Source organism: Babylonia areolata, chromosome 31 (assembly GCF_041734735.1).
Source record: "Babylonia areolata isolate BAREFJ2019XMU chromosome 31, ASM4173473v1, whole genome shotgun sequence".
Lineage (NCBI taxonomy): Eukaryota > Metazoa > Mollusca > Gastropoda > Neogastropoda > Buccinidae > Babylonia > Babylonia areolata.
This window is the reverse complement of record NC_134906.1, coordinates 11338776-11353775: the sequence shown is the minus strand read 5'-3', so window position 1 is coordinate 11353775 and position 15000 is coordinate 11338776. Positions and strand designations below refer to the sequence as shown.

General features: G+C 40.8%; 1 protein-coding gene across 1 annotated transcript in view; it reads right to left on the bottom strand.

Moving 5' to 3' along the window:
* Positions 1–15000, bottom strand: part of LOC143275983 (contactin-1-like) — a 102697-nt gene that overhangs the window by 10797 nt on the left and 76900 nt on the right. The window contains exons 27-29 of the mRNA XM_076580342.1: positions 7438–7486; positions 6272–6500; positions 4500–4605 (exon numbers count right to left, since the gene is read on the bottom strand). Of these exons, the coding sequence (XP_076436457.1) occupies positions 4500–4605; positions 6272–6500; positions 7438–7486 (384 nt within the window). The remainder of the gene's footprint in view (positions 1–4499; positions 4606–6271; positions 6501–7437; positions 7487–15000) is intronic.

Here is a 15000-nt window from a genome sequence, read left to right as displayed (position 1 = left end):
AATTCTTCAACACAGTGACATATTATCAAAACACATAAGCAAAGGATGCTCTTTGAGCATGAAAAGTTTAAACTATGTGTGTCAAAGTTACAAATAATGTGTCTGCTAAACACTGCAAGATTCATGTTAAAAGTTCACATTGAGTCCATATCAAACACAGTAATCAATTCTACAACACAGTGTCAGATGATCGTAACACACAAGTAAAGGATTCTCTCTCTCCCTCTCTCTCTCTCTCTCTCACTCACTCTCTTTGAGCATGAAAAGTTAAAACTATGTGTGTCAAAGTTATAAATCATGTGCATGCTGAACACAGCATGAATCATGCTACAAGTTCACATAGAGTTGATATCAATCACAGTAATGAATTCTTCAACACAGTGTCAGATGATCATAACACACAAACAAAGGATTCTCTCTCTCTCTCTCGCTCTTTGAGTATGAAAAGTTAAAACTCTGTTTGTCAAAGTTATAAATCATGTGCATGCTAAACACTGCATTAATCACATTAAAAGTTCACATTAAATCCATATCAAACACAGTAATCAATTCTTCAACACAGTGTCAGATGATCAAAACACACAAACAAAGGATTCTCTCTCTCTCTCTCTCTCTCGCTCTTTGAGCATGAAAAGTTAAAACGGGGTTTGTCAAAGTTATAAATAATGTGTGTACTAAACACTGCATGAATCAGGTAAAAAGTTCATATTAAGTGTTAGCAGACTGGCATGAGTCGATATCAAACACAGTAGTTAATTCTTCAACAGTGTCAGATGATAACAATAATAATAATTATAACATTATCATAACACACAAGCAAAAGATTCTCTCTCTCTCTCTCTCGCTCTTTACTTCCTTCATACAACTTGTCTGCCCCTGCCCCCCCCAACCCCCACCATACCCACCCCTATCCCCCTTAAAACAAACACACACACACACACTTCATCTCACACAAGCAAAGGATTCTCTCTCTCTCGCTCTTTACTTCCTTCATACAACTTGTCTGCCCCTGCCCCCCACCCCACCCCACCCCACCATACCCACCCCTATCCCCCTTAAAACAAACACACACACACACACTTCATCTCACACAAGCAAAGGATTCTCTCTCTCTCGCTCTTTACTTCCTTCATACAACTTGTCTGCCCCTGCCCCCCCCCACCCCACCCCACCATACCCACCCCTATCCCCCTTAAAACAAACACACACACACACACTTCATCTCACTTCTAGTTAGGTGAATGAAAAAAAAACGAGAGAAACTTTCTTTTTCTCGTTAATCCAGTTAGGGTTTAAACAGAAACAAGAGCAACAACCTTTTTTTCCTGCTGAGAAACGAGAACAAGATTAAGTGAGGAGCGGTGTGAGGTTTAGACTGTGAAACTGAATGCAACCAGGGGGAGGGGGCTGGGGGGTGGTGGTGGGAGGCTAGGGGGGTCGGGTGGGGGGGGAGGTGGCTGGAGGGTGTGTTGGGGGGGGGGGGTGGTTTCAAGTCCTGTGGAAGTATTTGAGATTACTCACTCTCTTCATCAGGATCTGGACAGGATCAAGACACACACACACACACATACGGTGTGGAAACTTAGCACATCTCTACATAATTACTGATGATGTTTAGCGTCGTTTGTAACTGCTGACATTATTTACCGTGTTTGTAATTACTGACAATGTTTAGTGTATTTTTAATTACTGACAATATTAAGTGCATTTGTAACTACTGACAATATTTAGCATATTTGTTAGGACTGACAATATTTAGACATTTGTAATTACTAACAATATTTAGCGTATTTGTAATTACTGACAATATTTAGTGTATTTGTAATTATTGACAACACTTGACATTTTTGTAGTTGCTGACAATATTTGTAATCACTGACAACATTTAGCATATTTGTAATCACTGACAATATTCAGCATATTTGTAAATCCTGACAATATTTAGCATACTTGTATACAGTCACTGACACTGACATTTAGCATAATTATTTCTGCACAATCAATGACAATATCTTTACCACACTTGAAAATAATCACTGACAATGAAGTTTACTATACTTGTATGCAATCAGTGACAATAATTGCTGGTATATACATGCACAATCACTGATAATGTCAGTGACAACATACAACTGTTCAAGTGTTTAAGTGTGCATACACAGCTTCTCTGTCAGTGTTTCTGTATGTGTGTTTCATGAGCATGTGTTTCTGTGTTCATCTATGTGAGTGTGTGTTTACATATGTATGTGTGAGTGTTTGTGTTGTGCAAGTTTCTTCATGAATGCACATACATGTGCAAGTGTGTGCGTGTGTCAGGATGAGTGTCTGTGTGTGTGTGTGTGTGTGCGCACGCGCACGTGCGTGTGTGTGTAAAAGTGCATCCGTGCACATACGCATGTGTGCGAGATGTTTCTGTGACTTGTGAGCATACAGGTATTGCATACTAATATCTATCAACAACCATCCTTACATAAACACAATATATATGAACTTAAACCCTCACCCAATCAACACATCAAACAGTGCACTTCTCCCCCACCCCCACCCCCCCCCGCCCCCCCGGAACCCCCCACTCCCCCCCAACACATGAAAACAACCCATGCCAGAACACGTGGTGCAGCGGCAGAATCAGTTAGGAGTTACGACTTGTGATCCAATGACGGGCGCAATAGCCGAGTGGTTAAAGCGTTGGACTGTCAATCTGAGGGTCCCGGGTTCGAATCACGGTGACGGCGCCTGGTGGGTAAAGGGTGGAGATTTTTACGATCTCCCAGGTCAACATATGTGCAGACCTGCCAGTGCCTGAACTCCCTTCGTGTGTATATGCAAGCAGAAGATCAAATACGCACGTTAAAGATCCTGTAATCCATGTCAGCGTTCGGTGGGTTATGGAAACAAGAACATACCCAGCATGCACACCCCCAAAAACGGAGTATGGCTGCCTACATGGCGGGGTAAAAACGGTCATACAGGTAAAAGCCCACTCGTGTGCATACGAGTGAACGCAGAAGAAGAAGAAGACTTGTGATCCAGTGTTCACCAGTGACCAGGGTTCGAGGCTCCGTGTTTCAGCCTGGTGTTGTGTCCTTGGGAAAGACACTTTACCGAGATTTCTCTCACTCCACCCAGGTGTGAACGGGTACCTGGCTTCTGCTGGGGGAAGGTTAAAGCGGGTGGTAGGAGAGGACTGCGCCTTTTTTTTTTTAAAATAAATTTTGTTTGTTTCTTTGTATCATGAGTGAAACAGTACTTGTCAGTGTGTATATTAAGTGACTGAACGAATGAGCCTACTTCTTGTTTATGACATCACTCTTTTTGTAATTCATAGGATATGTGTAAAAGATGAACGTATGTAATGTTTCAATGCCCCAAGAGGCACACACGAAATAAAACTCCTTGCCTTGCTTTGCCCCACCTTCCAATGCTGAAGTTCTGAACACAGTGAATAAGAATTCACTGCCTGGATGGCCATCAAAAAACAAAAGACAGGCTATGGGACCTTTAACCTGTTCAAAGCTACTCAACCTTCACTGCACCACTCCACAACTGTCTTACCAAACAGATTCTGACAAAAAAACAACCCACTGCTCCCACGTAATCTCACAGATTCTGACACAAAACACGACCCACCTAACCTCACAGATTCTGACACAAAACACGACCCACACAACCCACCTAACCTCACAGATTCTGACACAAAACACGACCCACCTAACCTCACAGATTCTGACACAAAACACGACCCACACAACCCACCTAACCACACAGATTCAGACACAGAACACAACCCAGCTAACCTCACAGATTCTGACACAGAACACGACCCACCTAACCACACAGATTCTGACACAGAACACGACCCACCTAACCTCACAGATTCTGACACAGAACACGACCCACCTAACCACACAGATTCTGACACAAAACATGACCCACACAACCCACCTAACCTCACACATTCTGACACAAAACACGACCCACACAACCCACCTAACCTCACAGATTCTGACACAAAACACGACCCACCTAACCTCACAGATTCTGACACAAAACACGACCCACCTAACCTCACAGATTCTGACACAAAACACGACCCACACAACCCACCTAACATCACAGATTCTGATGCAAAACACGTCCCACAAAACCCACCTAACCACACAGATTCTGACACAAAACACGACCCACCTAACCACACAGATTCTGACACAAAACACGACCCACACAACCCACCTAACCACACAGATTCTGACACAAAACATGACCCACCTAACCTCACAGATTCTGACACAAAACACGACCCACACAACCCACCTAACCTCATAGATTCCGACACAAAACACGACCCACCTAACCTCACAGATTCTGACACAAAACACGTCCCACACGACCCACCTAACCTCACAGATTCTGACACAAAACACGACCCACAAAACCCACCTAACCTCACAGATTCCGACACTAAAACACGACCCACACAGCTCCAGGTTACAGCCCACCTTGTACGACAAAGACGTCACGATCCACGTGGGGAGGGGGCGAGATCAATACAGGTGAGTTGGGGTCGCTGCCGACTCCCTCCACAGGGAGGTACACAGGTGGGCCCTGTAGCGATAATGATAACAACAATAATGATTTGATAATAATAATGATGATGATTATAGTACTAATAATGATTATATTATGATTACAAAGAACATGACAATAATAATGATAACATAAATGACGATGATACTACTACTACAACTACTACTACTAACTACAATAACAATAATAATAATAGTAGTAGTAGTAGTAATAGTAGTAGCAGTAGTAGTAGTAGTAGTAGTAGCAATAACAACAATAATAGCAACAACAACAATAATAGCAACAACAACAACAATAATAATGATGATGATGATGATGATAATGATACTACTACTACTACTACTACTAGCAACAATAATTGCAACAATAATGATCGTAACAGCAATCCAACTGCTCATAACAACAATAACAATAATAACAACAACAATAACTACAACAATGATAATAATTACAAGAATAAAAAAACAATAACAATGACGACAATGGTGATTCATAAACCACTGATTTCGTCTTTTCTCTTCTCTTTTTTTACTCTCACTCTCACCCCCACCTCTCTCTCTCTCTCTCTCTTCCTCTCTTCTTCCTAGTATTTTAGTTAACTCTCTTTTTTCTTCTGCATTTCTTTCTTGACCCCAGGGAGGGGTGTGTGGGGGGGGGGAGGAATCTTTTTACTGTGCATATCACAATAACCCTGCAAAAATAAAGTTTCGTTCGTTCGTTCGTTCGTTCGTTTGTTCATTCGTTCCCTCCCGTCCACACAGCACATCAACAACACAGGACACACAGCGAAACAGAAACAAGCTGACAGAAAGATGGAACCAGTACTGATAAAAACGATCACAACAACATCAATTCATCATCATCATCATCATCTTACTTCTTCTGCGTTCACTCGTATGTACACGAGCGGGCTTTTTTACGTGTATGACCGTTTTTACCCCGCCATGTAGGCAGCCATACTCCGTTTTCGGGGGTGTGCATGCTGGGTATGTTCTTGTTTCCATAACCCACCAAACGCTGACATGGATTACAGGATCTTTAACGTGCGTATTTGATCTTCTGCTTGCATATACACACGAAGGGGGTTCAGGCACTAGCAGGTCTGCACATATGTTGACCTGGGAGATCGGAAAAATCTCCACCCTTTACCCACCAGGCGCCGTCACCGTGATTCGAACCCGGGACCCTCAGGTTGACAGTCCAACGCTTTAACCACTTGGCTATTGCGCCCGTCATCATCTTACCTCAACTCTGTTCTGCTTATCTTTCCCTGCTCTGTATTTAAACGTACTCACCTTTTCTTATCAGTATTATCATTCACATACATTTATTATTCATCACCATCACGGTATTATTATCATTCCTATCATCATTATCATTTTCTCAAGGCCAGACGAAGTGCATTGGGTTATGCCCCAGGAGCCAGTTGCATTGCTCGGACAGAAGAGCCTAGTATGGTCGTAACCCGCTACTAACTGTGTGCAGTATGGAACCGACCAATGGCGTAGTTCGGTCAACATAGGCATTTAGTCACGTGTAACTGTCAAAAAGTTAGAACCAAGCAATGCAGCTGGCACCTGGTCAGGCATCCGCTTAGCAGATGTCGTGTTGTGTGTGTATGGATTTGCTCAAACGCAGTGACGCACGCACATTTGGAGAAACTGAAACTGAAACTGAAACTGACCTCAACTCCAGCGTCCAGTATCTGGGCTTGCTGACTCAGCCAAGATGAATCTGCCAGTTGCTGTGGGGGTCTGCTTTTGTCCTGTTGCTGCTGCTGTTGCTGTTGTTGTTGCTGTTGCTGTTGTTGTTGTTGTGATGGTGGAAGGACGGATGCTGATGAATCAGACTGCTCAGGCGATGACGATGATCGTTGTGGGTCAGTGATGATAATGTCGTTGTCGTCCATGTGTCTGCAATAGAGAGCTCTAAACTTCACACGCTAGTTTTTTTGGGTTTTTTTTTTTTTTTTGAAGGCAGGTACGATTGGATATGGATACAGAACAAACAAACAAACAAATTTATGGATGCCTTGTGGTGATAAATGAGCTATTTCATGAAGGAACATCTTTTTTTTTTTTTGGTGCTGTATGTGTGTGTCTTACTGTTTCTCTTAGTCTCTCTCTCTCTCTCTATTTCTCTTTCTACACACACACACACACTTACACAGACGAAACATGGACACAATTCTCAAGTATATATACAAAATGTTGTATTCACACCACCCCCTCCTCCATGCCCTGTCCCCCCTCCCTCTTCCATGCCCTCCTCCCTCCCTCCCCCCCACCCCTCCAACACACCAATCAAGAATATTTAATCTTTTGACCTCTTTTGGGGCATGAACGATATCAAGTAACAGCACAGGTATTTTACACCAAAATCCAATGTAAACAGCAATGAAAACACACAAAAGTGGTGGTAAAAAAGCCCCCCCAACAACCCAAATATATAAAGATCAAATCATCTCACAACCTTTCCTTTCCATTCTAACAAAAATCCCCACTTTCAAGCACACACACACACACACGCGCGCGCACGCGCGCACACACATGCACACACACACGCGCACACACGCACGCACACACATACACACACACACACACACACACAAACACACATTCTCTCTCTCTTTCAAGTACATATACACACTATGTAAAAAAAAAAACCAACCCTTCAGTTGTTAATATATATATATTTTTAAAAAATCCAACCAAGCAACCAACCCATGAAGCAGACTTCAGCTGTCAACAACAACAACAACAACAAAAATCCAACCAACCAACCAAAACAACCAACCAGCCAACCAACCAACCAAGCAACCAAACACAGACTCAGCACACACAAAAATACCTGTAAACTGACCCTGACCCAAAGCCACGACCGTCAACGGCCTGTATCACTGTGGACAGCACATCATCATAATGTTGTTAATCTCCAAACTTCCAACACTTCATTCGTTGAAATCAATCAACCGATCAATCAATCAATCAATCAAGGAACAGAAAGAAAAATGAAAAAGCAAACATTGAAAAAAACAACACCGAGATTTTTCTGGAAAATAGACAATTGTCGATGGAGACATAACGCACATTGACACACACACACAAAAAACAAACAAACAACGGTAAAAATAAAAACACCCACATTCACACACACATGACAAAAAAACAAAAAAAAAACAAAAACAAAAAAATCAAAAACAAAACAACAACAACAAAAAAAAAAAAAAAAAAAAAGAAGAAAGATAAATAAGAGACAGAAAACACTGAAGGAAAAAAAAGAAAAAGAAAAGAAGGAACAGACTTCTTTCTTTACTCAGAAGGGAAAGAAAAGAAAGAAAGAAGAGCAGAAAGAAAAAAAAAAAAAACATTAACCCATTCAACCCTGCGAACTTCACAACTTCAACAGGCTTCTCTGCCATTTTGATGCCGTAAAAGTGAGAAAATACACAGAAATTGACCCCGTTTTTTCCTTCAAATTGACAAGTGCTGACAAAGCCGGATATACTGTAGAAGTTAGTTTCCTTTGCATTCCTTCCTATACATATATAGGAACATGGAAACCATTTTAATGAAACGAATTTTTGACACCCTAGCAATGTTCGGGTTCAAGGTGTTGAATGAGTTAATGGACAGAACAAGGGAAAAAAAACAAAAAGAAAAAAACCGCAACAACAAAAAAACACACCAAAGAATCTTACTCAACAAAAACCTTTTCTTACATGGAAACCATTTTAATGAAACGAATTTTTGACACCCTGGCAATGTTCGGGTTCAAGGTGTTGAATGAGTTAATGGACGGAACAAAAAGAAAAAAACTGCAACAACAAAAAAACACACCAAAGAATCTTACTCAACAAAAACCTTTTCTTTTAAAATGCTGAAGTAAACCTTTTTTTAAATTTTTTTATTTTAAATCATTTCATTTTACGTAGTTAGACTAGAAGTAGTTAATTCAAAGCGTATTATTAAGAGACTGAATGAAGCAACATCTTTTTTTTTTTTTTTGCATGTTAAAAAAAAAAAAAAAATCATGTGAATACAAGTACGATAATGTGAACAACAATGAACGAGATCAGTATCAGGTGTTTTGCTTTCTCACTGGTTTTGCTTTCTCGCATGACTGACGAGAAGACTGAGACAGTATTAAAAAAAAAAAAAAAAAAAAGAAAAAAAAAGGGCACTGATGTGTCAGTAAATATGAAAAAAAAAAAAAAAAAAAAAAAAAAAAATCAAGACATATGAATAAAAGAATTATGAACTGATATCTCAGATATCAGTCAGCATGACATTAATTATTTAATTCACTCGTAGATGCATGCATTCACATGCACACCACTGCACACACACACACACACACACACACACACACACACACACACACACACACACACACCACACCACACCTATACGTACACACAAACACATATCACATGCACAACACCCAAACACATCGCATATGCATACATATTTGCACACAAACATACAGCACACACACACACACACACAAAGGAAAAACACAAACACACACACACACATGACACACCAACACACACAACAAATATTCACACAAACACAGAAACACACACACACACACACACACAAACACATCGATACATGTGCACACACAGAGAGACAGACACAACACACACAATCATACACATGAATACATAGCTACACATGCACACACACACACACACACAAACCACACACACACACACACACTGGTCATTCTGTACACACCACATAATTATCATTCCTTGAAACAAACGTAACTGAAATTATTGAAACAAAATAATAATACAGTGAGCTCAGAATGTGGTGTGCAGATCACAGACACAATATCACACATTAAACTCAACACAATTTACGATGACACACTCCTAAATCTACAAGCAGAAATGAACAGAGTGACAGAATTTTTTTTTTTTTTTTTTTAATCACTAAAGAATAAAATAAACAAAAATTAAACAAGATGGTGTGGACTGAAAAGGTTTCTAATCTGAAAAGGTTTCTAATCCATATGATATATAAACAAAACAAAAAAAGACCCAAACAAGAAACCAACCTTAATCAACAAAGACCAAATGAAAACATTGCAAAATGAGGATAGTGCGCCAGCAGGCAATCAAACAGAACAGAACCACATGTGCTGTGAACGACACATTCTTCCTATTTGAAAGAACAACAACAATCCGAAATTTTCTATCTAAAATTACGTTTAAATAGGAAGAGGAGTCATGATGGCTGCCGTCAAAAGAGGGTGCTAGCCAGCGGGACAAAGGGGAGGTTACCTACTTCCGGGAGGTTATCGGCCGTAGTACTTTCGTTTTCTCTGCATAGGCGGATAGCAGTTTGCACAGGGTCACGGTTAACTATGTGTAATTAAACCCAGTTTCGACCTTTCTCCCAAGTTTGACTGGAAAATCTCCTTCTTTGGAAGAAGAAGAAGAATGGAAAACCAAACTAAGCGTCTAGTCACTTGGGTGAGACGATAAACCAAGGTCCCGTGTGCAGCACATCATTGTGCACTGAAAAACAAAACAAAAACCCATGGCAGCGAGAGTGTTGTCCTCTGGCAAAATTCTTTTTTTTTTTGTTTTTTTTTTTTTGCTGCCCCATCATCTGCACCGTTTCAGTGGCATTACTCCCATGCCGCTCATTTAGATTCCCCCATACATGGCCACACCCGGGTTCGTCAGTCGCAGTTCCAGCGTTGGCAGTCCACAGGGAGCCATTGGTGTTAGGTCGCACACCAGAGGAGACCATGCACTGCTGCTGAGTCACTCTGGCAAAATTCTGTAGAAGTCCACTCTGATAGCAACACCGATATATATGCCTGTGCTCAAGCCTGGACAGTTCAACAAGCACATTGGATTATGCTGCTGTCAGGTATCTGATTAGCAGATGTGGTGTAGCGTATCTGCAGTGACACCTCTTTTAGAAACTGAAAGTGAAAACTGGCTTTAACACTCCCTTTCTTCACTTTTGCTCCAGATTAGCTTGTCATGTGGGGTACCAAGGTCAACGGCTGGCCAGAGAGTGTATAGTCACGGAAACCTCACGAAGAAACTTTCCATTCGACCCTTGACACGTTCACAATGCCTAGTGTAGCTGTGATTGTTATGCTACCCCATGAGAAAAAAACGTGGACAAATTTTTAATTGTCGAAACTGCTACATCCGGAACGCTACCTTACGTCAGGAACGCTATAGTGTTCCATCGTCCGCAGTGAGTTAAACTTCTCTTTCCTTTTTTTTTTTGGATGCTGGCCTCTTGCTCTTTCCTCTCTTTCCTTCTGGACAGACATGGAGAGTGCTACATATCTGCAGGGGAGGTGGGGGAGTGGGTGGTGAATATACGGAAAACAAAACAAACAAAACAAAACAAAATCCAAAACCAAAAAACCATGAATCTCCACACTACAACAGGTGGTACCTCATTGGTGTTACCGTATCCTCTATTAAAGTAAGCATGATAGGCTGAAAGAGACGGGACAAGAGCATGAGGATGAGTGGAACGATGGACATCACTGGCTTCACAATCAATGCTATAATAGCAATATAGCTTTTATAACTAAGTTCAGCAAAGATGTTAGGTGCATATGTGGAGAACATATATCTAGCAACCATATAATATTCGAATGTCAGAATCTAAAATGTTTTTTTTACCAGACTTCACCAAAAGTTCTTTTGAATGTGTTATTAACAATTCCAATATGTTATTTGCTGTTGCAGAAGGTTTGCTGCGTAGTCCAATAGGACATTTGTTATAGTTGTTTGATGTTGGCGTTTATAACGTTTCCATTTTCCCTAGCGTTGTCTCTCCCTATTCACCCTCCACACATACACACACTTTTACCCCCACCCCCTCCCACAACCCCTACCCCCACGTTTTTTTTGTTTTTGTTTTTTTTTCCGTCTAATATCACTTCAAGTGGAACGACCTTCAACTGAAGACGAATCAATGCTATCTTCTTCTTCTTCTACGTTCATGGGCTGTGACTTCCATGTTTACTGGTTTTCACGAATACGCTTTTACGTGTACAACTATTTTTTTAACATCGCCAAGAAGGCAGTCATACTCTGTTTTTGGGTGCCAGGGAGGTGGGGGTGAGGGGGTGTGTGCATACTGGGTATGTTCTTGCTTCCATAACCCACTGAACACTGACATGGATTAGCGGATCTTAAATGTGCATGTTTGATCTTCTGCATGTGTGTAGACATTAAGGGGGTTCAGACACTAGCAGGTCTGCGCATCCGTTAACCTGGGAGATCGAAAAAATCTTCACCCCAAAAACTAGGAGCAGTGACTGGGATTTGAATCCAGGACCCTCACATAATAAGTCCAATGTTTTAACTCACTCAGTACGGCCAGTCCTCTCTTCTCCTCTACACAGACCCCTCGGATGTCCAGTGGGTGTCTCAATGACCCAACCTTTAGATTCCGTCGTCAGAATTGTGGTATTCTTTGTCAACATTCACCTCTTCAGTGTAAGAGCCTTTCGCTTGTAATATTTTGATGATGGTAACTGGGGTGAAACGCTGTTAACGTCGTCTCTTTCGCCGTTCGTATGGAGAGAGTTAACCACTTGGCTGTTATGCCCGTCAGAATCAGTGGTACGAAGTTTACCGTCATAGAGAAATAACTATGCCATGTGCCAACCGCAATCAACCACAGAGCAGAACAGTATAATATCCGAATGGTTCAGGACTGATAGAAAGACCATCACAACAGCTGAGTGGTTAAAGGCATTGTACTTTCAACCTGGGAGTCCTGGGTCTGAATCCGAATCATGGCATCTGGAGCATGAAGGGTGGAGATTTCTCCAATCTCCCGAGTCAATAGATCTAAAGACCTACCAGTGCCAGAACCCTCTGTGCGTGTATGTACACATGCAGATCAAATGCACAAGTTAAAAATCCTGTAGTCAGTATCAGCATTAGTTATGGAAACATGAACATACCCAGCATGCACACTCCCCAAAATGGAGAATGGCTGCCTTTAAGGTGGGGGTAAAAACCATCAAACATGTAAAAGCCTACTTGTACAAAGAAATAAACACGGGAGTTGCAGCTCATGAACGAAGAAGAAGAATGACTGGTGGAGTCTATTTGACCCCGTCACAGAGATATAGCTACGTTTTGTCACAAATAATCAACAATGGCTCATGAAAATGGAGTCTATCTGACCCCGTCACAGAGATATAGCTATGTTTTGTCACTAATAATCAACAATGGCTCATGAAAATGGAGTCTATCTGACCCCGTCACAGAGATATAGCTACGTTTTGTCACAAATAATCAACAATGGCTCATGAAAATGGAGTCTATCTGACCCCGTCACAGAGATATAGCTACGTTTTGTCACTAATAATCAACAATGGCTCATGAAAAATGGTACAAATTCTAAATGGTACAAATTTTAACAATGTCACTGAGAAATACCTGCACCTGCGGTACCTCTCATCAGCTAGATAAGCAGACAGTTCAATGAATGACGGGTGCAATAGCCGAATGGCTGGACTTGGGTCCCAGGTTCAAATCTCAGTGGTACCTAGTGGGTAAAGGGAGGAGATTTTTCCGATCTCCCAGGTCAACACATGTGCAGACCTGCTTGTGCCTGAACCCCCTTCGTGTGTATACACATACAGAAGATCACATACGCACGTTAAAGATCCTGTAATCCATTCAGCGTTTGGTGGGTTATGAAAACAAGAACATTCCCAGCATGCACACCCCCCGAAAATGGAGTATGGTTGCCTACATGGCAGGGTAAATAAACAAAACGGTCATACACGTAAAATGTTACATGCCCGTCTGAGCGTGTGCATGAAATCTGACTGAATGACACAGGAAACGAATGATGAGCGCCCAGTGGCAGCCATCAGTCGGCTCTACCCAGGTAGGCAGCCTGTTGAGCAAATGACTCCGTGTTTGTATAGCGCTTAGAGCTTGGTCTCCGACTGAGGACAGGCGCTATATAAGTATCCATATCAATCAATCAATCAATCAATGATACATATCTTCTGTGAGTTTCTACAGTATGTCACAAATACAATCAATGACACACATGAACATTCATGAATAACGGTATGAATTTTTGAAACGCCACACAGAGAAATGTACTGCAGTGTGTGTCACTTATCATAAGTGACACCCACAATGGTTCTTGTATGATGGCAAGGGTTTTACTGTGAAGTAATCGCAGTATAATGTACGTTACTTATCAAACGATTCTGCACATGTACAACACACACAACACCAGTAACACTGTATGTGTAATTCATCAGAATTATGAAGAAAACAATCACATAAAAAAAAAAACCAAAAAACCCCAAGATACTCAACATAAAGATGACTAACACATACACAATGATTCATGATAAACAGCACAGAATTCAAAGATTCTCTGACTGAAACTACATAATAATTTAAACATTCATTCCTCATCAAACACTGAAGTAAGATATATCCACTGCTTATTCTGGTTGGTCAGCAGTATTACCATCAACACAAGAAAGCAATATTTTGTACTAACAACAACACAAAAGCAATATCGAGTATTACCATCAACTAAAAAGTAATGCCTTTTGTAACAACAACACAAAAAAGTATGAGTATATCAACACGAAAACAAGAAAGTAATATTTTGTAGTAACATCAACACAGAAGTAATATTTAGAAGTGTTATAAATAGTTTCTATCAACATCAAGTTGAAGAAAAAAAAAATTGCAACGACATTGTAAGACAAAGCAAAACAAATGACTCACAATGACATAAGAAAATTAAGTAATCAAAGACACAAAGATTAAACACGGACAGAGACTCTCGAAAGTAAAGTAATTAAAAATACCACGAGATTCTTGAAGGTAAGGTAAAGCAATTAATCAAAGATATAAAGAGATTCCTGAAGGTAAGATAAAGTAATCAAAGATATAATGAGATTCCTGAAGGTAAGGTAAAGTAATCAAAGATATAAAGAGATTCTTGAAGGTAAGGTAAAGTAATCAAAGATATAAAGAGATTCTTGAAGGTAAGGTAAAGCAATCAAAGATATAATGAGATTCCTGAAGGTAGGGTAAAGTAATCAAAGATATAAAGAGATCCTTGAAGGTAAAAATAATGACAGACACATAATGGAACTGCCTGTGCCATGGTGTATATGTAAGTCTCTAGGCTGCCTGATCCTAATCCTACAGACTGGTGTGAGATTTCCATGCAAACGACTACAATTACCTGCATGTTCAGGATCCCACAATCCACGGAGCGTTTAGTGGGTTACGGAAACACTGACATACCCAGTATGGCTGCCAACATGGCGGGGTAAAAAAACAGTCATACACATAAAAGCCCACTTGTGTACATACGAGTGAACATGGGAGTTGCAGCCCACGAACGAAGAAGAAGAAGA